Consider the following 26,046-nt stretch of genomic DNA (forward strand, 5'->3'; position numbering starts at 1 on the left):
AAAAGCACTAAAGTCAAGGGAGAACAATGATGATCAGCAAGCTTAGAAGGATTAGGGCATGAACAGAAAACAAGCAAAATGAGAGTTAAGAATCATCTCAGCTTTCAGTTTCTACATTGTTACCGATTTGACGCCTTAGATACCATCCATTTTTAGTCCTCATCTGGCATTGTCATTTTGCTATTTGAAGATGTCTAATATGGTGACCATAGATTTCTGTACTTTGGTGGTTAAATATTAATGGGAATGACATCAGGCACATTAGTCCTAATTGCTTTTCTCCTTTTCAAAGCATTTTTTTTTTCAAAGCACAAATTTCTGGGACAGTGCAGTTAAAACTCCAGGAACTGCACCAACTGTGTCTTACAGCTGACCATGAGAGACCAAGCATTCTTTAAAACAAATGAAAATAAACAAATAAACAAACAAACGAAAAACCTGAAGAGAGATAAACTAATGAACCTCCTGCAGCCTCCATGCATTTGGTATCCAAGCGTTAATCAAGGACATGCTGTTGGCCTAGCCTTCAGCACCATCTGCTGGGTCAGAAAGAGATCGAACATTCTTGAGGCTTGCTGAGGTCTTTCCTTTGCACTGTGCCGTCTCACCCGTCTCACACAGCCCGGGATCTTTAATCAAAGTTAAGTATAAAACATTCAAACAGCAATCAAGCGTATTTGTACTTTATTTATGCCAGAATTAACAGAAAGAGTCTAGAAACAATGCCTTCTGCATAACCTCCTGATTATTGCCTTTCCCTCCTTAGTGAAACACTACTATCTAAAGGGTAGTTGGTGGACAGACAGAAATTTCAGTAAACAAAGTTCACTGACACATAGCTTTAATAGATAAATATAATCATCTATTTTTCTTGAAAACCATTTCATAACGAGAGCCAAGGATTATGCATCCAGCTAACATTGAATTCATCACTATTTCTAGGTAAGTTCAGAAAATCTAAACAGGGAAAGACTAAGAAATAAGTTACTGCTTATGCCAGATAGCTCCAATTATTTTGCTGGGCTTTCATGCATACAGATATCTCTGTCGGGTTTTCTTTCTAACAAAACTGAACTGAATGAGAAACTTCCGAAACAAAATTAAATAGGCACTACTCTTGCTTACATCAAAAGTGTCTTTTAGAGAAAAAAAAAAAAAAAAAAAAAAAAAAAAAAAAACAAAAAAACACACACAAAAAAACCCACAAGTACTGCTGCTTCTTCTTAAGAACTGTGGGAAAATGATATGGCATCTAACAGTAACACAGGCTTAATTTGAACTCCCTTTCCTTTTTTTAGAACAGGAGTCCCAAAGTTTCAGAAGTTAATCTTCCCCAGAAATGCCTAGTAATCTGTTTTCTTAGCTACAGTACTGTCAAAAACTTACCAACTTTTTGTTTGGAGGCTCAATGTCTTACAGAAATAGAACTAGCTGTAGACTTATGAACTCCATTAGTCTTGTGGCACAATAACACTATCATGAACACCACTGGTTTGTTTGGAGAGTTCAGAGTAACTTTTGATCTATTTTTATGCTGGAAGTTGTCCTTACTTGAAAACTTTGTACATACGTACTTGTGTACGCACGTTTTGTGTACGTACTTGTTGCACGGCCAATTGAGTGGTCCAACTGTAGAGTAATTCTTGTTATGTAGCAGGGCTGCTACATCTGCTCGTAGCATGTGTAGAGCACGACTAAGCAGCCAGAAAACTGCTGGTTTGGTTCAATCACATGTTGGTCTCTGGTTGTCCCCTCCTGGAACTGTCTACATTAGAGATGAGCAGCAATTACAATTGCAAGGGAGAGTAGCGATGAAATAAAGAAAAATGAGGACTCTTTGGGGAAACCTTGTGGTGACAATACTACACATCCATTTCAAAATCAAACCACAGAAAGAAAGTAATATTTAAAGCAATTGTGCATTATCACAAAACCATTAAGATAAGCGACAAATGAATCTTTTTAAAGATAGTGCCTTGATGTTGGTGTCTTTCCAGTTGTTCACCTGCAGACATGACATATTAGTAATTCTGTCTTGTCATTTATTTGCCTGCCTCTGCAGGGGATTCAAGAATGCCCAGTCCCTCCTGGATTTCTCAGCAGCATACAGGTTCCCAATGACTGGCATTTTTTCTCCCTTTTTATTGCTACTTATAACAATACCCATTTTTGCCACTTGACTAATTTTTTAGGCAAGTTCAAATTTCACTAAAAAAATTCCAACAGAGCTCGCTGTTTCAGAGGTCTGCCTTGCTGAGACGCCCCTCGGGTTGGCGATCACCACCTTTCATTTTCAAAGACTTGGCGAAAAACCAGGGAAGAAGTACTGAGGGATCCTAAAGAGGTGCACACAAAGCGACCGAGGAATTTCGCGGAGCGGAGCAGAGGGTCCTTTAATCAGATACCACCGCGGCCCAGCGGCGCGCAGCACACCCGAACCACACACAGCTGGCATTCGGCCGCCCGCGGCGCTCAGTCGGGCGGGACCGAAACGGATCTGCCCCGCCCCGCCCCGCCCCGCCCCGCCCCGCCCCGCCCCGCCCCGCCCCGCCCCGCCCCGCCCCGCCCCGCCCCGCCCCGCCCCGCCGCCTTGCGGGCGGGAAGCGGAAGAGCCGTTCTCGGGCTGTCAGGTGACCGGGATGCGGAAGTCTTTCACGGGGAAGCGTTGTTTCCGGGGCTGTCCAGGCTGGTTGAGCTGTGTCGGCCGCATTGAGCGCTGAAGCTGAGGTCGTGGCCCACTATGAGAGAGACTCTGCGGCCCGCAGGTGAGAGGCTGCCCGAGCATAGGCCGCGGGAAGCCGCGAGGCTGAGGGCTCAGGCGGTGCGTGAGGCCTTCTCCGCCCTGCCGCCCCCCCTCCGCCTCCCGCTGCTGCTGCCGCCTCGCGCGGCTTTTGCGTTTCTTTCTGCCGGGGGGCGCTCCTTCAGAGAGCCATGAGGCGGCTCCTGGGCCCGCCCCGCTCCCGGCCCTTTTCTCGGCGGCGATGAGCTGCCGTTGGGTTGTGTCTGTGCCCGTGACGCCTCCGCGTGGCTCCCCGCGGCGTCCCTGCGGGTGCTTCGGTGGGCGTAGGGAACGAAAGGGATTTCTTCGAAAGCTTGACGGAGGGCTGAAGTTGCCGTACGCTAGTTTACGGAATTACTTTAAGCAGATAATACATGCCCTGTGTTTCAGTATCGCAGCGTGGAAGAGAAGCGTTTTCTGTGAGCTGCGCTAGAAAAACTTTTTTTTAATGAGCAAGAATAAAGAAAAAATGCAGCAATAGAGCAGGCTGTAGAAGAAGAAATTGAAACTTCTGGGGAAAAAAAAAGCATTTTTGAATGGCTTTACTAACAAAAATTTTCACTTATCTTTTGATAGCTTTGGTATTTTTTTTTTTTTAATGAAAATTTAAAACTTATAAAAGAAAGGCTGCTCTCACCCATAACTGTTTCTCTGGTGAATAACCATGCTAGGTACTTGCTGATATCTGGCAGCTTAGACAAGCAGGAATTATAGCAATTGCTCTTAAAGAGCAATTGAGGTGATATATTTCCTAAATAGTTAATTTTGCTTTTTTTTTTTTTTTTTTTTTAGGTGAGTATGAAAAAATACAATCTTAAATCTGAGAATACTTTGAAAAGATGTAAAGAAATAATGTGCCTACATTTTTTAAAAGTAATTTTAAAAATATGCATTTCATGACATGCACTGTATATAAGTGTCTGAAGTACTGCCGTAATGTTGTCAAGTGTTTTAAGCAAAGTTGAAGCACAGTTGAACTTGCAAACATTATCATTTGCATGTTTTAGGCTTCTTTTCACTTAATACGACATGGTAATTGTCTCAGAAGAGTGTTTATGTGAGGCAGTCACTGCAGGAAAGGAGCTCTCTAAACTAATTTTCATATTTTAGCTGAGAATTTTGAGGTAGTGGGTAAACAACTCTTCAGTTGAATCATTGCTTCAACTGGTAAAGCAGTGACAATTCATGAATATGTTAATGTTGCTGAATACAGGCAGTTTCAGTGCTGAGTTACAGAATTCTTACTCATTTGGTTGTCTTTCTTCTTAGTGGAAGCTTGTTTTTTTTCAGTCTTTACTGTCCCTCCTGCTATCCAGCAGGGGGAAATTTGTGTAAGGTTTTGAGAAAGAAGGAAACTGGTTAAAAACAGTGCCTTTTTACTTTTGAATATATTGCTATCATTATTTACTGTTATAAATGATTTCCATAATAAGAAGCTATTCCTTCTAATCTGTTTTCTTCAGAGATTCTACGTGAGGGAATCACATTGATGCTGTAATTCTAATTTTAAAAAAAAAAAAAAAAAAAAGGCATTTGAAAGTATAATCTTTACTGTTCTGAGGCAATCTTTACTGAGGCAATGCTCACCTCAGTGTTTGAGGAGTTTCAGCATGTATTTCTTGAAAGTTTTGGTATCTTTCTGAGCCCGTGCTCTCTCTTCTATGTTAATCTTATTCATCTTGATCTAAGTTAATGGGGAATTACCTGTTTTCACCTGTGCTCTGTATGTTGTCATCCTTTTCTAGCTTTGGAACTTTAAAGAACGAACAGTGTGGCTTTGGGAGAGTGGAGGAAAGATGTCAACAGTATGAGCTGGAAACCATCTGATCAGTCAGGAAGGAATTATGTAACGATTGACTGTTGATTAAATGTTGATTTACATAATCACTCCTGTGTAGACAGTATTTTGTAAGTACGCACTGCTGTTTTTCATCCACTTAGTAGTGATACCATTGTGCCAATGAGCCAGCACTTGAATGCAGTGCATCTATTAAATTTTTCTATAGCTCGTTGCGTAGATATATACATTATACATTTATTATATACAAAATTATATGAATTATTATATACAGTATATAATTATAGGTACTACAGTTACTGTACAGACTCTGTAGCAGAGTTCTATAATCGTGTCCTCTCAATTCCATGTTTCCATGGAATCAGTTAAATTTCAGAGTACTGCTTGTAATGCGTGTTCTATTTTTGTACCAAGTACATGCACTTTTAAATCCTGTATATGTGTGCTCTTTGCTTATTAATTAGTATTCTTTCTATCTGTTAAAACTTTCTACTACTTACCAGAAGCATCTTTATGGGAAAAACTGCTTTCTACTTCATAGCTGTTTTGGAATTTTGTTATGTTCAATTTACACATCAAATTGAAAAGTTGCATGAACTTAGTTTATTCAGATAGTTAATGTTGGTCTTTCATTGTTACACTTCAATTTCTGGTTATTATTTCTGGTGATAACAATATGCACATTCGTATTAAACTTCAATATAAGATGTAACGCAGGCATTTTAACGAATGTTACTATTAAATAATTGTCAACTTTGTGATTGACATCTGAGTCATGGAAGCGTAAACATTAATATCTGAATTACTAGCTGAGCTTCTGGTGTGCAGTTGCTGAATTATTACAGGTATACAAGGTGTATCTCTCTGTAGCTCCTGCTGTAGTGGGCAAGTCTTCTTAAATAGAAGCAGCACAGCTAAATATGCTGGCATAGCAATTTGTTCCTCAGTACAACTTTCCAGAAAGAGAAAGTTGAAATCAAGGAGGAAGAGGTGGGGGAGGGGGCAGGGATAGAAATATAGCAGTGACGCAGGTTCTGGAAAATGAGTGACTTCCATATGAGTTTATAAGGAAACTGAGAGATTAATACTTTACTAAGCAGAATTTCTGATCTTTCGTTGTTTGCTTTCTTTCAGCACAACACTAAATTTGTAATGAAATGGAGTCTGGATCAAGCTCTTTCCGAGTGGAATTTCCAGATTTTTCAAGCACCATTTTGCAGAAGTTAAATCAGCAGCGCCAGCAAGGACAATTATGTGATGTGTCCATTGTAGTTCAGGGCCATCTCTTCAGAGCCCATAAAGCTGTTCTTGCAGCTAGTTCACCTTACTTCTGTGATCAGGTTCTCCTAAAAAATAGTAGGCGAATAGTCCTGCCTGATGTGATGAATCCAAGAGTATTTGAAAACATTCTTCTGTCTACCTACACAGGTCGACTGGTAATGCCTGCTCCAGAGATTGTTAGTTACTTGACAGCAGCAAGTTTCCTTCAGATGTGGCATGTAGTAGATAAATGCACTGAAGTGCTAGAGGGAAACCCAACAGTTCTTTGTCAGAAGATGAATCATAGCAGTGACCATCAGTCCCCAAGCAGTAGTAGTTACAATGGCCTTGCTGAAACCTTTGAACTTGGATCTGGAGGGCAGACAGAATTCCACAAAGTGCAGGAACTGAGGGATGGTGAAAATGAAGAAGAGAGTTCTAAAGATGAGCTATCGTGTCAACTGACAGAACATGAGTACCTCCCCAGTAATTCTTCAACAGAGCACGACAGACTTAGTACAGGAATGACGAGTCAGGATGGTGAAGAAGGAACTAGTGATAGTGCTGAATATCAATATACCAGACCTATATATAGCAAACCCAGCATCATGTCTCACAAGCGGTGGATCCACGTGAAACCAGAAAGATTTGAACAAGACTGTGAAGGTGTTGATAATCCTTATGATGAACATCAAGTTTCTGAATCCATGAATGCCATTCAGGCAGATCATTCAATCCAGTCTTCAGGTGTTGAAGACTTTCATATAGCTGACAAAAAGATGGAAGCAGAATTTGATGAACAGGCAGATGAAAGTAATTATGATGAGCAAGTTGACTTCTATGGCTCTTCTATGGAAGAATTTTCTGGTGAAAGGGCAGATGGAAATTTAAGTGCTCACAGACAAGATCTTATGATAGCAACAGGCTATGGTGAAGGCATTGAAATGGCTGCAGGAATTAAAGAAGAAACGTCCCTCACTGGATTCTCGCATGCTGATAAGCTTTATCCTTGTCAGTGTGGTAAGAGCTTTACACACAAAAGTCAGAGAGATCGGCATATGAGTATGCACCTTGGTCTTCGACCTTATGGGTGTGGTGTCTGTGGTAAGAAATTCAAAATGAAACACCATCTTGTTGGCCATATGAAAATTCATACAGGCATAAAACCATATGAATGTAACATCTGTGGGAAAAGATTTATGTGGCGGGACAGTTTTCATCGGCATGTGACGTCTTGTACCAAGTCATATCAAGCTTCTAAAGCTGAGCAGAGTACTACTGAGATGAACTGAGACATTAGAGCTTACATTTGTTCAGTACAGTAATAAAAATAAACTAATTATTCAAATAGTGTCTGGTACTTGCTATTGTGAAACTCAAATTCTCAAAAAACAAGTTTTAATGATTACACTGGTGTGAGCAGACCAAATGTTTTATTTTCCACAATACTATTCCAGGCAGTGGGTGTGCAGTGGAAATGGTTAATCTGAAAGGTGCTTACAAAACGTGTTCTGTAAGGTCGCTGTGACGTTAATTGCTATTGCAACAGTATTTAGAAGCCCTGTTGTTTTCTGAGTCTTATAAATTGACAGTAAAACCTAGCTCTAAATTGACCAAATTGTACAAGTATTTACATGAAGCAGGAATTCAAATAGCCTTAAGGGGGGGGAAGGGGGAAATAATATTAAAGAGAACTAGGATAACTGTACTAGGCTATGTGGATTGTCTGTTAATAAAATTTCTGTGATTCATGTTTTAAGGGGAAAAAAAGTAGAATTTTACTTTAGGCCAGAGACTGCCAACGTAATCAATGTGCATCATTAAATAGCCTGCATTATTAACTATCCCTTATTGCAGTGCTTAATGAAAGACTGTGTTAAAGGTGGTTTGGCTTTCCTTTATCTGTCTTCCACTTTTTTTTTTTAAATCTGTCTCCAGTAAGACAAGTGGTTGCTTAATTTTGTGCTGGTTTCTCTTTAAAGAGTCTGCAAAGCACTTAAGTATAGTTGAGCACTATATGAACTTTAAATTATATTTAATGCAAATTTGTTTGTTCTTCCAGAGCCTAATGCTATATGAGTCTTGGCTTGATTTTAATTGTTACATAATGAGAGCTATTGAAGTGTGTATAATAAGTATATCTTTTTTTTTTTTTAAAGTAATATTTGGAACTTACCCAAAATACGAAAAAATCTAAGATCTAACTGTATATTCACCTTTTTTGTGACTTACTACAGTAGCAAGTACCAAACTCTGTAGTTTCATAAATTGACTTGACTTTTATTGGTACAAAATCTTGTTTGAGAACTTTTATTTAGTTTTAGAAACATGCTTTAGGAAAATGATTTAGGCATTGATGATTCTTAGTTCTTTACTTTTTGAATAGTAAGAAGTAAGAACTATGATACAGATTCCTGGTACTGAACTACTGTGACTGGTTACATATGATCCTAAGTAGCCAGATCTGTTTACCTCTTCAAGTGAGGTTGCTTGTGGGGGGAGAAGGGAAGATGTAGAAATACAGTGTTTGGATCTGGTAATCGTGCTGCAGATCATGGTACCGTGCCCATGTCCAAGGTCTGGATTTTCACAGGGAAAGTGACACTTTTTCATTAGGATGAGGATCTCATTCTTGGAGCTAGATGGAGGAATGTTTGTAGTTTTGAGAGATGCTGCCAGCTCTGCAGGTAGAGTGAGTGCATCACTTACAAAGGTGGCAACAGGATTTTAGGGTTGAAAGCATAGTGCATTCCTATGCAAAAGCAATAACCCTTCTCTGTACTTTACTAAAATATAAAAAGAGTCTTTAGAGTATGCCTAGAATAGAAAGAAGCGATATCCAAGCATGGTGTTTGTGACGTGAGGAAAAAAGTTAACAAGTATCAAAAGCCTTCTAAACCTGTCTGGCCCCAGTTAATTCATTAAATCTGCAATGTGCAGGATAAAATACTTAAACAGATGACCCTGTGTGCAAAATCATGAAGGTAATGCCAATTTGGATTCTTTTTTAAACTCCTAATTACAACTTGTCTTGAGATGCAACCAAACAGTATCCTGAACATCAGTGTCTTGTGCAAGCTGGGATTTATTACTTGGCAGGTTGTAATTGCTGTCACTTCTTTTCTGGCATTCTACTTACAAACTTCAGTTTTTTTTAAAGAGGCTCTAAATCTTCTAACAATTCAGATATTTTTTCACACAGAATGTTCTTAAAACAAATACTCCCAAATATCATGAATCCATTGCTGGCAATGGGCATGAGTGGTCAGCATCAAGGAGTTCCTATTCTTAGCACTTAATTGAACTGTAATATACCATGGTGGCCATATATATAACCCTTGTAATCAAGGTAACTAAACAGGGATTTGCTCATTAACACTGTAACCTGCTTTACGTATAGAAGCACTTTGTATTTAAAAAGTATGAAAAATATATATATATAATTATGTTTTTTAAACTTATAAATGACATTCCCTTTATGATTTATTTCCACACTGCTAACACTGTCTTTTTTAATACTAAGAAAATTATGATGCTTGCCTGTTTACATAAGTATAGAGGAAAGGGTTCTTGCAGTCACTGGCCCGATTTTTCCATTCTTCAAGGCCTTACTCTGCATCCAGGGCATCATTTCTGCAAGTACCATCATCACATTTTTGAGGAAGTCATATTCATGCTCATTTGAAGAATGATCTTATATATTGCATTGGTTCTCATACCCTTTCAAATTGTTATTTCAGCGTTGCATAAAAAGATGAAGGATGTCACTTCCCACTTAACCAATAAAAGGCTGGTCAGAAGCACCAGGCTGAGAACCATGGTCAAGCAAAAAATTAGAACCATTAAATCCAGACCACCTTACAGAGCTGCCAGCAAAACTGTTTCTTTTTACCAGTTTGGAATGACTTTTATATGGAATGTTTTGAAGTTGAAATTTGCTCCTATTTGCAGTTAGATTACTTTAAAATAAAGCTTTAAAATGTACCAAGAGAGACACTTTAAATGTTTTTATAACAGGTCCAGTAGATCATATTATAGAACCATATCCTCCTTTAGTGATTCAGCATGAATAGTATTTTTTAAATATTTGCCTGTTACTGTTTTACTCTATAATATGACATCACCTGGAACTCCAGCAAAAGTTGCTGCACTGATTTTTTTTTTATTATTATTTTTTTATTAACACATGACTTTCTGGTGTTAATTCACATGAAACCATCTGATTGAAGGAAAATATTGATAAGCTTATTATGAGAGTTAATTGAGAGTATTGAGTGTTTAAGTGAAGCTTGAGGTACTTTTGTAAAAATGTTACTTTTGTCTACCACGGGCAAAAAGTTGACTTGGAATGCTTTTACAGAGCTTAACTTACTGTGTTTCAACAGACTTCTAAACACTGATGGAGGTATTGAGAAAAGAAAACAAAAAATTAAACACTTTCCCTTCCTTAGCTCACCTTAACTGATGCCTCTCTTCCTCTGGCTCTCTGGCTTCCTAATCTTATTTCTGCTTGTTTTCACTGGGAGTTCCTCTAAATCACTTCATTTCAATTCTCTTGGTGAGGTGAAAGTTTGCATAGGAGGTTGGGGTTATATATATCCTTGTTTCTTAGTGGGTGGCCCCTCCTGTGCCAGGCTTGTTAGTGTCACTGACCCTTGGTGTGGTTTATCCATGGACTGTAGTTGTTCCTGGGGTATGCTTGTTCTTGGTTGGGTCACCCCTGGGGCTCATTTATTGCAGAGGTGTACCCGCTCTAGCAGAGCTTATCCATTGGTTGAAGTCCCATGGAACTTATCTAGCAGTTTTTCCTAGAGCACCATATGAACTTCTGAGGGTGGATCTTCACATGTGTCCTCAGTATCTCCTTTAAACATCTTCCCATGAGCATCTCCTCAGTTTCTCCTCATGTGTTTCTAGCTTTGTTTCCTCAAGAGTATCTCCTTTTTTAATTCTCTGCACCTCTTGCTAGCATTTATTGCTTGTTCTTAAATGCATTTCAGCAGAGGTGCTGTGCTGGTTCAAGGTTTGGCATATAATGGACTGTTCATATCAGTTTCAGTGCTAGCTAGTAACTGTTTTGACAGGCACAGGGCAGTTTGTGACTATTGCCATGTGTGCCACCTTTGCAGCCCACTGAAACCCAGCAGTTTAGGCCCAGGACAGCTTTACACAGTAAAGAAAGAAATGCAAATGCAGCTTCTCCTGAGCTGTTAGTCACTGCTAGGGCAGTGGCTTTGTTCAAGAGATTTTTTTTTTTTTCCTGTCTGTGAGCAGGAGGGAAGTGATCAATAAGTATCCAAACGCATATCTGGTAAATTTCGTTCATCTGCCCATAAGCTTCTTTAATGATACAATCTTGAAACTTCTGGGTATTTTTATATTGCTCACTTCTGCTGTTGACAGAAGTAAGGTGAATATCTTCTGAAAACCAGAATTATTGTACACACAGGAAGCTATCAAAATTTTCTATTATTGTGAAGCAATTCATTGTCCTGTCAGTGGAAGAACATCATCTGCTATGACAGCTGCATTCATTTGTATTTCATTCCAGTACTAAGCTGTTAATTACCATGTAATCTATGTAACTGACATTCCAAAAAAATATACAAAAACTCTTGGCAGGGTTAGGATGTCCTTTAGGTGTATATCTGACCCTTTTGAGGGAGAAGTTTTAATATTTCACACACCACTGTTGTAGATTTGTTACTGTTTTTTAAGTTCACCTTCAAAGTTGCATGCAGCAACTATCTTCATTTAATGGATGAGCAGGTAGACTCTAGAAGGTACTGTCCATTACATTTTTGCTTTTACCTTTTCTTCATCTGAGATGTTTGTGTTTAAGAAACTTTGTCGTGTATCAAAAGCAAGGGAGAGGGTGATCAAAGCTAATAACACTGAAGTCCCTGTGCTGTTGAGTCTGAAAGAATGGAGTCACTTCTTGTAATTTCAGCCCTTTTGTGCTGAAAGGTGAGGTGACCTTTCTCTGAATCCTGAGAGCCCCTAGCAGTATACTGAGTATTTTGCTTTAATAGAATTAGAACATTTCTCAAAACAGATGAAAGTTGCTTTTATTTTTTATCATTTAAATACTTCATTGGATAGCTAGAGCTCTTCAGCTATAAGCTGTAAGCTGACAGTGCCCTAGGGGAAGATGCTGGAAAACAAAATGGTATATTTTTAATGTGATTAAATTGTAAGTTCTAATTTTGCTTGAAGCCTGTGTCTGTTGATTGCTGCTTTTTTTTTGTTGTTGTTGTTGTTGTTTTGCTTTGTTCTTCATGGGATTCCATATTTCTTCCAGAAATATAAGCGCTTATGCAAGTCAAGTGAATCTTCCTTAATGAGCTATATGGTTTTATTCTAAAAAGTCATTTATAATAGTAAAACTGCATATCTTGATATTTTGTGAGATGTTACGCTTGTATTGCAGAGGTTGGATAGATTTGTCTATAAATATTGCTGTCTTAATTGTACAGCATGGTTTTAATTTAATGTTACTGTTCAATATTTTCTTCTTATAGAAGAGTCTCATGCCCCCTTTTTGTATAACGTTTTAATAAATGTTATCTGTCGACTTTGTAATGTTTTCTTAAGCCTGAATGAAAGGAATGCATGTCTAGTACTAGTACTTAATATTTCACTTTTACCAAATTAAGTACTCAAACAATACTTCAAATCCAAAATTTGTTCATATATAACTTTATTAAATATGTGAAGAAAAAGTTGTAATGTGTTTTCTTGAAATACCGAGCATGCCACCCTTGCCTAAGAAAACACTAAAGAAAAAAACTGATTTTAAAAACTGTTTTTTAAAACAAAGGTAGTTGATAACTTTCTGGAATTGATGCCAGTTTTATTTGCAGCTTAGATAATTAGTTGTCACGTGAGTCTGAATTATAATAAGTACAAACTTATGAAAACTCCAAAACACTCATTTAACAGTAGCAGCAAGCGTGCATTTAGTTACACTTTCTGTATACACAAAAGAAAAAGGCCAGAGTATTGTGCCTGTTCAGCATTAGTCATTTGATTTTCAGTAATAGGTGTTTTATTTAAGTTTGCTGTTTATGTCCTGGTCAGCTTACTCAAGCAACTTTGCCACGTTACTGTGGAGCACCTGACTTCTGAAGATCATCTTCCACATGCTTTACAGGGAGAGAAAGACTTGCCTTCATAAGATAAACTGTGATGTCTGAGTTGCAGGTGATTATCATAGCAGTAGTTGTCCTCCATGCAGTGTTATAGCAAGCCGTGAGTTTAGCAGTGAACTGTTGCCCTATGTATGCTATGAGCATGTGCAGGGGTGTGAGGGAAAAGGACAGCATACCGCAGATGATCTTAATTCCTAATTTATGATGCTCAATAGAGGCAGTTGTTCACACCTGAGGTACAGAGGAGTCCCCACCCAACCTGTCCCAAAGATTAGCTTCCTGCCTCTCTGTGTGGATTTGTCATCGACATTGTGCCTGGCAGCCAGGGTGGTTGTTTTTTGGGTTTTGGTTGGTTTTTGTTTTCTAAAAAGCTCTCAAAACACATCCGATCATATATTTCCAAAAATAAGTATTTTTGGTGCGATGCTAAGCCGTTCATAGTTTTTGTTTTCTCTTTTCCAAATTCCTCGCCGCTGTTAATTTTTGAAGGCATGTTATGAAGCCAAAGACAGACTTTTAGGACTGTACGTGCTCGTGTTACCCAGAGGCTTCGACCACGGCTTTGCTCCTTCCTATGGCAGTTTTACTGCGCAGCCCCCTGCGCGCCTTCCAAGCTCCGCCAGCCGCGCTCCGCTCGCGCTCAGCGGCGCCCCCGGGGGGAGCGGGGCGGTGCCGGCGCACGTCACCAGGAAGCGGAAGCAACGCCAGCGGAATAATTTCCGGGTGCGAAGAGCTGTGGGAGCGGGCGGGAAGCGACGGTGGGAGCGGGCAGGAGAGGGGCCCGGGGACCCGCCATGTGAGACACCCTGACAGCCCCAGGTGAGCGGCGAGCGGGCCGGGCCCCGGGGCTGCGGCGGTTCTCCCGTGGGGGCGGAGGCCGCTCTCAGAGCGGGGGGTTCCGGCCCCTGACAGGCCCCGTAGGGGCGGCGGCCCCGCGGGACAGCCGCGCGGAGCTCCCGGTCGTGCCGCCTCGCGGCTGCCGCTGCCGCTGTCGCTGCCCCGCGCTGGGCCATGCGGGCGGCGGCTGCGCTGCCGCTATCGACCCCGGTGCCGCCGAGTTCGCTCTCCTCTCAGCTGCATCTCACAGGGAAACTGTCGCCGCGTAACCTGAGTCTGTGACTTACGTGGTTCCGATTTGCAATTAGAGAGGACGAATGCGAGTGCGCCTGGGCCTTTTCTTAGTCTGAACGGGGCACGGCATAACGGGCGCCCCGGGCCCGGCTGGCTGCAGTGCTCCTGGACCGACACCGTCTGAGGAGCTGCTGCCAGAAGTTGGTACGCCTTTCGACTGCCGCCGCTCCACTTGAGGAGTTGGAAGTTCTTGATAGGACTCGGTCTGTGCAGTTATAAGGGCCATGCAGAAGCTTTGAGGTGCACGGCATGCACGATTAGGTTCATTTCAAAATAAAGCAGAGTTTAAGGTGAACCTGGAATAAATTGAAACTGCCCCATAAACGTGGATGTAGGAAATCCCAGACGCAAGGAGGGAGAGGAGGAAAAAGTGGTATAGATATATGCACAGTATATACACACAATGTCTGTGATAATTAATGATTTTTCATTATAATATATAAAAGCTCAGTCTTTATGCATTTCATAAAGCCCTGGATGTGCATATATTGCACATCTGATCACGCAATCAGTTGTTCATTTGATTTTAATAATAACTTCTCAGGATGTATCTCAGAGTTGTCAGACATTTAGGAAATAATAGGAAGTGTGGGATATAACTATTCAGGATAAAATTAACAGTATTCTGATGCTTCCATATTAGGAAGTTGGTGCACAGAAGAAAAGTTTGTGGTTCTTACTTTTAAGTTCTTACAGATTTGAGGCATATTATCATGAATGTGCCTTTGTTTTACTTATCTGACAGTACTTATGCTGATTTTTACTTATAGTTTGCCTTCTGGTATTTTTTCCCCATTTTTAGGATTTGTAATCGCTCCTAAAGTTTAAAAAACAAAACAAAACAAAAAAAAAGAGAGAGAGAGAGAGAACTAATTGCTTTCATAGCCATTTATTTTTGTGAGACTGTAGCAGAAATGCTAAGTCATTGCCTGAAACAGTGATTGAGCACCTGGTGGGAAGGCAGGGCTCAGGTGCATGCAGTGCATTGAGTGACCAGAAGGGATGGAGCCAGCATCCACCCCTGCACCTCATTTAAGGGTTGGCAGAAGAGGCCTGACTGTCTCCATGATCATAGCTGATACGGTAACATTCATGGATTAAAAATACTTTTGAATGATAATGTGTTTCTGCAGTAATGTCTTAAGTTCTCACAGATGGTGTAGTAGATACTGAAATCTACAAAGTATAAGGAAGGATAACTTGAATCATTCACCTCTCAAAGAGAAAGCGAATTGTATATCAGGGCATGAGTGATGTTAAACAGGTGCAGACTTAGAAGCAGAAATTAATACCATACTGGCAAATGCACAGCTTCATGTTGTTACAGGATGTTTCACTGATGTTACTGTATGATGTCAGTAAAATGAAATACCGACTGTGTTCTGTCACTATCTATTCTTGCTGGCTTTTTGAAAGCGTAATTAGAGCTTCTATAGAACGTAGTTTTAAAAGTAAGTTGTGTTTTTGAAATCTAATGAGGAATGTTTAATGCGTATCATTCTCATGTTCACAGGTTACTTCGATCAACACTTAAGACGTAGGGCAGCGATCCACTGCTAGCAATTCATACTATGACTTCTGTTCACTGTATAAAACTCCAATGAATAAATATAATGCCAATGCAAAGAGATTTATATTCTTTTGTGTGTGACTGGATGATCTCTCACAGAAATAAGCAGAGAATTCAACATAGCACTGCTGAAACTTAGTCAAGTCAGTGTGCAAATCTGAGTTGCACGCTGATGAAATGTGAAAGCCTTCAGATAATTTGTTGTACATGTGCCTATGAAAATGTTAAACAGTTTGATCCGTTTATACAGGTTAGCAAAAGATGTAGGCAGGTGCCCAGAGCGTGACTGAATTTTTACAGCACTTTATTTAGTGTTAAACTGTCGAATAGTCAGAGATGGAAACTGTCCAGACTGGTGTTTGTCATGGCTATATTTTAATGTTTTTCTCAACCAAGCTCTTTTCAGTTTTACCAAATAAGAATCTTTAAGGAAGTATGAGATAAGGAGGAATGCCGCTGGCATTCCCGTATGACAAACTATTTCTGCACAGTCTACATAAATAATGAGTATCTTCTGATAGAGTTAGGCTAAAGCTTGACCAGGTTCTTGAGATGAAGTATCTGCAAAGATGCAGGATTGCAAAGTGTTGTTGGTGGAGACTGATCTTAGGGCTTGTACATAGTCCTCAATCCAGGTAACACATCTGCCCATGTCACTTCAGGTCATCAAAAGCCCTTCAGTTTAGCTAAGAAGTGTTCAGTCAGGAATGTTGCATTTGCTTGTAGTACTTAAGCCCCACAAATAAAGATAGTAACCAATGTTTGGTTAGTAAGTAAACCTAATGCCTTGCCAAATGAGAGTGGTGTTGACAGGTATGCATCCTAACTCCTGAAAATTCAATCTTCCCCATGGTGTGGGCAAGCTAGAGACTTGAATGATGATTCTCTTCACAGTATTGAGGGATGCTTAGAATACCTAGGTTTATCTTCCTGTTTAACCATTCACTTGTGTTTTATGTTTGTTTTTATGTTTGTTTTCTGCTCTGTCTGGCTTACTCTCAAGCACAGAATCTGTGAAAGTGATTCAGTGACTGAAAGAATTGTCCTGCCAAAGCTGTCTTTGCATGGATGGCTGTGGTCATATAATTTCTGAAAACCTAATCCTTATTTCTATCAAATGTAAAATCGTGTAAAACATCTCTTGTCCTGGTTTTAAATACCAGTTACTAAAATTCCAATGAAGCACAGTTTACTGAAGTTTTCTCAGTAATGCTCATCAGGTCAGGAAGGTGGCTACCTTGTTTCTTGCCTATTTGTAAAGACAGCGAACCTTAGTTTTAGTGACAGTGATACAGCTCCAGTTCTTTCTTGTAAGCTTTTTATAATATTCATATTGATTTTTGCTTTTAGAATGCGTGAATTTTCATAATTCAAGTTGTTCATGTGCCTTATTACAGCATGTAACATAAGACAAAAATGGGGAAAAAAAATCTACTAGTATGCTGTGATACATTGAGCGTGCTTCCTGCATCAGGAGTCAGTGAGTGACATTGAAATCAGATTAGATGTTGGTCCAATTGAAAGAGCAGATACGGTGGCTCTATTGTGTGTTTATGCTTCTGTATTAGTAGGAACAAGAATGACAGTGAAAGTCTGAAGATTCTTGGGTACTTAATTAAGGGCATATGATGTAAAGTGATGTCTGCTACTTACACTCTCAAGGGAAAAATGTTTTTTAATTCTTTTACAATAATACAGAGTGTCTTTCTTTAGATTTTATTTTGAAATTTATACGTTTATTTAAAACCTCTCGGAATGCCCTTTCCTGTTGCATCAGGAAAATGAGTACTAATGGGATTAAGTATGTGTGAGACTTTAAATTGTAAATTGTCCTAGCTAGGAAGTGATTGCTGTGTTAGATAAGCTTCAGAGCCCTGATTACGGTTTATTTAGTGAGAGGATAGGAGGAATAAATGAAAATCACAAAAAGAAGCTTAAAAAAATCGAATGTTCACTGGTGATTCTCACACTTTTCCTTCAAATAGTGCTTTGCATATTGACTCATTCTTTATCAGGAAACCTGACACAGTGAGTAAACAGTTTAGAATTGAGTCCACACTTAACTGTTTCCTTCAGATAGGATTTCTTTGTTTGGGATGTAAATATTGAATGATGGATTTACTTAATAATTATTGAGATTATTTTATAAGGAGGTAGATGATTTTTCTAGACAGAAATGCAACTGATGACAAATTTATTTCAGAGATGAATACACTACATATCTAGACCTAATAGTATAGTCTTTAAAAATATCTGTGTATGTGTGCGTATACATCCAGACATGCTTCTGTTACTTTTCCTTAGTATGTTTTCAAAATTGCATGAAATACCTTCCAAAAGTAATTCCTGGACAATTTAGATGTACAGTTCCCTGCAAGTAGCAGTGTAGTCTCCTGCTTCAAGACAGAGTGAATACTGTGATGTTTTTGACCTGCTTGGTGACTGATATTCTTTTGAGAGTGTGGGATAATTATTCTGTAGTCTTTACCAGGGAGTGAAATTATAAAGTTCCTTTTAGCTTTGATATAGACTGTCCAATGGACCCTGTCATGTGTTATAAGCAGTTGAGTTCTGAATCCTACGTAGGGATAATCTGAGTGAAAGCAGTGCAAGAAATTGGTAGATTGAGACTCTACTTCTCATATTACATCAAATTTTAATACTGACAGTTTTGTTGTAACATGCCTTGAACAGATCAAAGTGGTAATTTAACTTCAACATGCAGAAGTGTTTATTTTTAAAATGGAAAACTCTGTATTCATTCTCAGTTTTAAATGTTATTGTTTTTCTTTCAGATTCCTCTTTACATCAGTAGAAATGGACAGCAGCAGTTTCATTCAGTTTGATGTGCCTGAGTACAGCAACACTGTTCTGAGCCAGTTAAATGAACTCCGCTTGCAAGGAAAGCTGTGTGACATAATTGTGCATATTCAGGGTCAGCCATTTCGAGCCCATAAAGCTGTCTTAGCGGCCAGTTCGCCATATTTTCGTGACCATTCAGCATTAAGCACCATGAGTGGCTTATCAATATCAGTTATTAAAAATCCCAATGTTTTTGAACAGTTGCTTTCATTCTGTTACACTGGAAGGATGTCCTTACAACTGAAGGATGTTGTTAGTTTTCTAACTGCAGCTAGCTTTCTACAGATGCAGTGTGTCATTGATAAATGCACACAGATACTGGAGAGTATTCATTCAAAGATTAATGTTGGTGATGTTGACTCTGTTACTGTCGGTGCTGAAGAAAATTCGGAAAATCGCAATGGAGTTAAAGACAGCAGCTACTTTGCCAACCCTATTGAGATATCTCCCCCCTATTGCTCTCAGGTGCGACAGTCAACAACAAGCAGTGATCTTAGGATGGAAGCTACTCCAGGTAAAAGTCTACGTAGTCGACTGCAAGAAGAAGGGCATTCAGATCGAGGAAGCAGTGGGAGTATCTCTGAATATGAGGTTCAAATTGAGGGTGATCATGAGCAAGGAGACTTGATAGTAAGAGAAAGTCAGATTGCAGAGGTGAAAGTTAAAATGGAAAAGTCTGACAGGCCAAGTTGTTCTGATAGCTCTTCCCTTGGTGATGATGGATATCATACTGAAATGGTGGATGGAGAGCAAGTAGTAGCAGTGAATGTTGGCTCCTATGGGTCTGTTCTACAACATGTTTATTCATTTACCCATGCCTCATCACAGGCTACGGGTGTGTCTGAAACTTTTGGAAACCTTAGCAATTCAAGTCCTTCAAGGTCAATGCTGAGCTGTTTCAGAGGGGGTCGTGCACGCCAAAAGCGGATATCCACTGGTCATTTACACAGTGATGTTCAAGGCTTGCTGCAAGGGACTGATGGTGATTCCATGGTGAGTAATACAGGATATGAAAATAATCCACGGGAAAGAAATGCAAGAAGTCACTGGTATCCATACAATGAGAGGCTGATTTGTATTTACTGCGGGAAGTCTTTCAACCAGAAAGGGAGCCTTGATCGACACATGCGGTTGCATATGGGAATAACTCCTTTTGTGTGCAAATTCTGTGGGAAGAAATATACCCGCAAGGACCAACTTGAGTATCATATTCGCGGTCACACAGATGATAAGCCCTTCCGCTGTGAGATCTGTGGCAAATGTTTTCCTTTCCAGGGTACACTAAACCAGCACTTGCGAAAAAATCACCCTGGGGTAACAGAAGTGAGAAACAGGATGGAGTCTCCAGACAGAACAGAAGCATTTGTGGAGCAGAAAGTAGATAATGATGCTTCAGCTTCTGAAGCCATGGATTCTAGTATGGAAGTTCATGCAATGTCTAACACATCAGATTAAAATATTACACTGTAAAGTGCAAAACAAACAAGCACATTAATGATGTATTTTAAAAATCTCTTTTTCTTTTAGTAGTCTTCATTACAAGTATAAGAGCCTTTTAATTTTCCTGACCTTCTGGAACTTTTTTTGAAATTGTTTCTGGAAAAGACTACATAAATATTCTTTGTTTCTATAGGAGGCTGGGTTGATGGTTTTTTTTCCACTTTTGAAAATGCTTAAAATATAAAAGACTGTGCTAGGGAACAGATGGGAAGAGTCTGATAAAGTGTCCCTGCTGGTTGATCTGGTAAGACACAAATTCCAGTGGAGAAAGATATTAGAATATGATTTGCCTCTCTGCTGGGTACACAAAGAAGCTGTAGTCTTTATTTTATTTTATTTTACTTAATTTCATAAATCCTATTGCTGATAATGAGGGTTACATAGCAGTGGGGAAAGAGAATATTACATATTTGATTTCTTCATTTGTACCATTGAATTTTTTTTTTCTCTCTAACTGTTTTTGATAGTCTGTTTATATATATAAATCTGCTTTATATATATAAAATGCTTTCACTTTTCCTATTCTGGTTAAAGTGAATGTAAAAAATATGTGAAGGTTTATATCGTACCATTCTTTCAACTGCTAGATCTCCTCTGTTGAGGATTTAGGACTTCAGATTTTGGGAGAATCTTTTTGGTTTTAGAAGAATTTTGGTTTTCCTTTTATTAAACTATTACTTTGTGTGCAAATGAGAGCGAAGAGTATTACCTTGTTTTAATAGCTTTGCTCTGTAACATTCGTAAACCAAATGCCATAAATCTATTAAATTATGGTTAAATTGTTTAGGGGTTTTGTTAGTTGTCTAGAACATGAACTGGACAACCTGTGGTGCTGACCTTTTTATATATATAGAGATAGATATATATCTATATATATATATATATATTTAAAAAAAAAAAAAAAAGAAAAAAAAAGAAAAAGAGAAAAAGAAAACTAATAGCAAACCCAAAAGTAGCATTGTGGTTTTTACTGGCCTCAGAATCTACCTTCATTTCGTACTGTAAGAGCATACCAGGTAATTAAATTTAACTTCATCGTTCTTCTTGGTTGGTTAATGCTAACCTGAGAGATATTTTGTAGTTTAAACTATAGTATTTCCAAGCAGTATTTAATAGGTCTCTTCTTAGAGAGCTGTTTTCAGGTGCACAATGACTTCCTACTTGCAGCTCCAAGTGACATGTCAGCACTTGGAATTTGTACTTTTTTGTATTAAAAAAATAAAACAACAAACAAATACGCTATGGGAACTTCAAGCAATATGTCTGTTATTTCACATGCAAGTATTACAGAGTTGCTGTGGCTTCCCTCATATCTTCAGTGGTTGTTTGCTGCATAAATGAATTACCAACAACTTTTAAAATACTCTTTGTTTCACCAAATGTTTTTGTTGTGTTGTTTTTTTTAATATGGTGCTAACTTTGTCGTTTAGGTCAGTATGATATATTAAAATGTGAAATGTAATGGTAACAATTAAGGAAAATTAAAAAAAAAATAATCACACAATAGTGCTGAAGAGACCTCAAAAGCATGAGCTGGCAAACACTACTATGGAGATTCTACCTTATAAGCAAAATGAAATGAATCACATACTTCTTTGAAATACATGTTTTATATGGTTGGGCCTTATTGTTTAGCAAATAATGAAAAGATAGCTGTGAACTATGTCTATCTGTTGTCTAAGTCCTGAAATTTAGAAAATAAAGGCTCATTCATAAATTAGAGAAAAGAGGTAGGTTTGCTATCTTGTGATGCTTTTTGGGCTCCTCTGAAGTTGGGGCATATTTGTGCAGTAGCTTTATTGAATACACTAGTTCTTAATATTGTGACAGTCTGCAATAAGAATTCTGTTAAATACCTATTTTCAGTATAAATCCACTGGCTCCCTGGGGGTAGTGTTAATTAAATGCAGTACCTAATTTGCCTCTTTGTCCTGAAACTGCCTAAAAAAAAGAGGTACAGGGAGATGGGACATTGTTTCTCTCCCTGAATCAACAATAGAACTATTGTTTCCAGTAAGGGAAATTGTATGTCTGTGTCTAGGGGAGGGGAGGTAGTCTGTATGTCTACCCACTTTAGAACATGTTCGTGTTTCTGATACTGTTTTTTTTCTTACATGCTTAAGTAATTAAATGGAGGAAAAAAAAAAAACAAAAAAAAAACCAACAACCTGATAAATTAAGTTTGAGACATGCAAAATTTAAGAAATGTACAGTTATTCTTAACCCTTATCTTGGATCTGTGCTGTGGTGCCTTTGGTGTGACTTTTTCCATGGAAGTATGAGTTGAGGATAGCAGGATATGGGTATTGATTTTATATTTCTTGAATTTCTCTGTGTCGCAATCTTAAAACTATTTAAATCTAGTTCTTTGTATTTGTAAATTTATTGAACTGGTTTGAGTTTACCAAAGAGTGACTTATCCAAAATTGTCTCTGACAAAAGCAAACAAACAAACAAACAAAGCATAAACACAAAATCACTTTGATTGTACAGGTTCAGGTTCAAAACATTGTAACAAGACTGTTAAGAAGCAGGAAGTGATCTCTCTCTTTCTACAAAATCATGATTCAGCAATTTGCAAGTTTTACTTGCTCCTATTCATGTTGATACGCCATTTACCTTTTCCACTGCTAGCAGTGTTAAGAATTACCAAGCCATAACACAGTACTGTAAATTTCAACAGTGCTTCAAAAGATGCATACATAGGCAAGTATAAAATATCACTCAGCATTACGTTTACACTTGCAAAGTGTGTGACTCTGGTAGAAAACAAACTTCAAACCTGGCAACAGCAAATAAATTGTGCCTTGTCACATAATGGTATGCCAGGATTACATTGTCATGAAACATGAAGCATTGTCTAATTGAAGTTAATTTCACTAGTTCGCCAAAAAAGAAAATGCTGTGTTATTTTAAGCAGATGATGGAAGTACTGTACAGCGTCTCATTTCTGTACAGATTTAATTTAGCACGGAACTGTTACACATTTCATTTACAATAAATGCAGAAGTCAAAATCTGTGAATGAGTATTTGACAGCAAAATAAATCATGAAATTATGTAGGCTGGTTCATAATTGAGTCTCTTCTTAATCTACCTTTTTAAATATAGACAAATGTGAAAGCAGCGGCAGTGTCCTTTCCTCTATATGTTTAAACAACTATGACAAACTGTGAAAATAAAGGATTTTATATCTTTGCTAATGTTTGTGGTTTTAAACAGTTATTTTAGTTTACTTAATCAGTTATCTTCCGTATTATTTTCAAACTTGTAAATACATTTAGAAAATAGCTTTGTGAATACAGTATATTAGCAGTTCAGTATGGTCAATAAGTCTCCAAGATTGGCTCTGCTCTTTTTAGTGTGAAATCTTTCAGTAGCACAAAGGATACTGTCGATTCACTGTTCAGCAGAATATACTGTAGGCGTAAAATGATAGTTTTTAATGCAGTCTTCCCAAGTATAAATCAATGTTTTATGCTGAAGTCTTTGGTTTACCTTTAGACAAAACAATGAGACCTCTTATATATTAAGTTTGAATTTTGGGAAGAACAGCAGGAATAAAATCAAGGGCTGGGAAATGATTGAATGAGCTTTACCTTTAAAAATATATTATTTGAATTTTTGTATTAGTTTACTGTGATTCTTTTATTGTCATTTTTCTAAACAGGTTTCAGATGAAACTATTGAAAGGGACTCAAATATGCAACACCTAATCTATTTTCCAAGGGAGTTTAACCCTTGAATGGTGCTTTTTGACTGGTCAGGGTTATTTATTAAATTTTATATTTGAAAGTATTTGCGTAACTGTGTAAATTCTTTATACGGATCTGTTTAGTTCATTAATTGTAAACCTCATAATACTCAGTGATTGAATCTGAAATTTAGTAAAGTCATTCAAAATGTTCAAAGTTTAAACTGTGTGCATTTCACATATCTTTTAACAAGTGCCAGAGTAGTTGTATTAAATATTGTAGTTTCAGTATATTTGCAAATCCCTGTGACAGCATGAATTTAGTTGTATAAGTTTACATTTAAAAAGAAAAAAGAAAAAAAAAAAAGGCAAAAGAAACCTGGAATATGTTCCTGTATTTATTTCTTCAGGGGATGTGAAGCTAATTATCAGTAACTGAACAGGTTTGCTTCTAGTTTACATAAGTAATTCCTACTATGGTAGATACGATGCACTGCTGTCTCTCCAATTTATGTATGCTATGAATTCAGCCTTTGGACTTGTATTGCGAGCCTCTGGTTGTGTATCTGATTAGAGGTAGAGCTCTTGCACGATTTTAACAGTGTTTCTGACAAAAAGTTTGTATTTTTAAGTAACTTTTTATTTGTATGTTTATTTTTCAAGATTAATATTTGAACAGTTTGAATGACTTGACTGGGTGTCATGATCTTGCAATATAAACTGGTAACCTCACAACTGCACACTTCATCACCACATGAAGTAAATGAAGCTAGCTAAGCTGATGCTGTAACAATAACTTGCCGTTAAGAATTATTTTATAGCATGAATTTTAAAATATTTATTCAAATGATATTTTACTCTTGTATTCACTTTGGTTTTAGATTTGTGACATGAATATTTCAGTGCTGCTTTATTTTGTTCTGATGAATTTGTTTCTTGCTTGTAAATTGCCTTTTTTTATGGTATAAAGTCAATGGGAATTGCTGTTTGTAAATTAAAATGCTTCTAGAGCAAACCTCTGTGGTGTTGGTGTCTACATTTAGATTTTAGTAGTGGGCTTCAGGAAAAGGAGCTACAAAAAGTTGCAGCTTTATACATGTGCATCTACTAGGAGTCAAAAAGCTTTAGAGACAAAGTATTCTTGAAGTTTCTGTCTTTTTGCCAGCCTAGCTTATTCAGTTCTGAACAGACTCGCTTTTCAGTGTTGCGCTTCAAAAGCTTGTCCAGCAGAACAGTGAAAAAAAAAACAGCCTTGCAAATGGTCTGACGGCAAGCCAGAGGTAACTCGTTTGGGTAGGGAGGTGTATTTCCTTTCTAGAGCAATATTTTGCTGTGCCATATACAACAGTAGAGCTAATACTGTTCACATGTAGGGTACAGCTCCTAACACACAAGCTTGAATTTAACATGAGTAGCCAACAACTGATAGCTATTTTCTGCTGGTAGCCAAGCCTTAGCTTCTTTCATGGTAGCTGACTCTTTCAGTACCTTTCTAACAGGAAACTTCCAGGAGTAATTAATACATCCAAAACCAAGTGTATGCTATCACTGATTTGCTGAGAAAGATAAAGATAGCTGATGCTATTAAATTTTGTTTTAAATTTCCTAGCACTGTTCCCAACTTTCCATTGTATATGGGGTGTTTGATAGTAAAGACTTTTGTTCTATAAGAAAGCTGAATTAAATTTATACAAGCTACAAACTTAGCAGGCACCAAAGAGTGCGTCTGTATCAGTGGAAGGATCTTGACTGGTTCAGGGGTTGGAGGAGGGCAGGGTTTTATTTCCTTTTATCCTCTAAAGACAGTCAGAATAAAGCATTTGTTCCATTGCCTTTGCTTGTAGGTTCTGAAAACTCAAGTAATGTGGAGTAGAGTAAGCAGGGACTGAAGAATGGAATAAAGGTAACATTGCTTTTGCCTGAGGAAGGAGAGCAGAGAAACAATCTAGCATACTGGAGTTTGGTTTCTTTTTTTGTTGTTGCTGTTATTTTAAGAAGGTAAATTGTTTCTTCTTTTCAGGTGGCTGTAGGGTTGGCAGGGCTGTGTCGGTGCAACTCGATGCAGCTAACTTCTGCAGCTAAGCCGCTCAGAAGTTCCCTCAGAAATTAGTTGTTGTTTCCCTCGTTATAAATGTAAGCAGCTTTGGCTGTTTCCTGTGCACACTTTCCTGTTATACTTCAGTACCTGTCTGCACTGTCATACTGCTATAAATCAGGTTCATATTTAAGACAGACATGATCCCATATGGCTTCCATGGGAAGCTCATGCTATATAAAACAAAAAAAAAAAACCAATTAATTG

The 26,046-nt window shown here is 38.2% G+C and overlaps 3 protein-coding genes across 4 annotated transcripts in view; all 3 read left to right on the forward strand.

Annotated features, from left to right (window-relative positions):
* Nucleotides 1-26,046, forward strand: part of RALGPS1 (Ral GEF with PH domain and SH3 binding motif 1) — a 199,974-nt gene that overhangs the window by 60,301 nt on the left and 113,627 nt on the right. The gene's annotated exons all lie outside the window — the stretch shown is intronic.
* Nucleotides 2,609-12,411, forward strand: ZBTB43 (zinc finger and BTB domain containing 43). Of its 2 annotated transcripts, XM_048966251.1 has the most exons (3): nucleotides 2,609-2,765; nucleotides 4,525-4,687; nucleotides 5,712-12,411. In XM_048966251.1, the coding sequence occupies exon 3, from the start codon at nucleotides 5,735-5,737 to the stop codon at nucleotides 7,127-7,129; it is 1,395 nt and encodes a 464-aa protein (XP_048822208.1). In that variant the 5' UTR covers nucleotides 2,609-2,765; nucleotides 4,525-4,687; nucleotides 5,712-5,734; the 3' UTR covers nucleotides 7,130-12,411. The 2 variants fall into 2 exon arrangements, with proteins under 2 accessions (XP_048822208.1, XP_048822210.1); XM_048966253.1 differs by lacking the exon at nucleotides 4,525-4,687.
* ZBTB34 (zinc finger and BTB domain containing 34) lies at nucleotides 13,698-24,123 on the forward strand. The gene is made up of 2 exons (XM_048966256.1): nucleotides 13,698-13,807; nucleotides 18,485-24,123. Exon 2 carries the CDS (start codon nucleotides 18,507-18,509, stop codon nucleotides 20,004-20,006), a length of 1,500 nt encoding a protein of 499 aa, XP_048822213.1. The 5' UTR covers nucleotides 13,698-13,807; nucleotides 18,485-18,506; the 3' UTR covers nucleotides 20,007-24,123.

The sequence above is a fragment of the Lagopus muta genome, chromosome 19 (assembly GCF_023343835.1).
Source record: "Lagopus muta isolate bLagMut1 chromosome 19, bLagMut1 primary, whole genome shotgun sequence".
In the NCBI taxonomy this organism is placed as follows: domain Eukaryota; kingdom Metazoa; phylum Chordata; class Aves; order Galliformes; family Phasianidae; genus Lagopus; species Lagopus muta.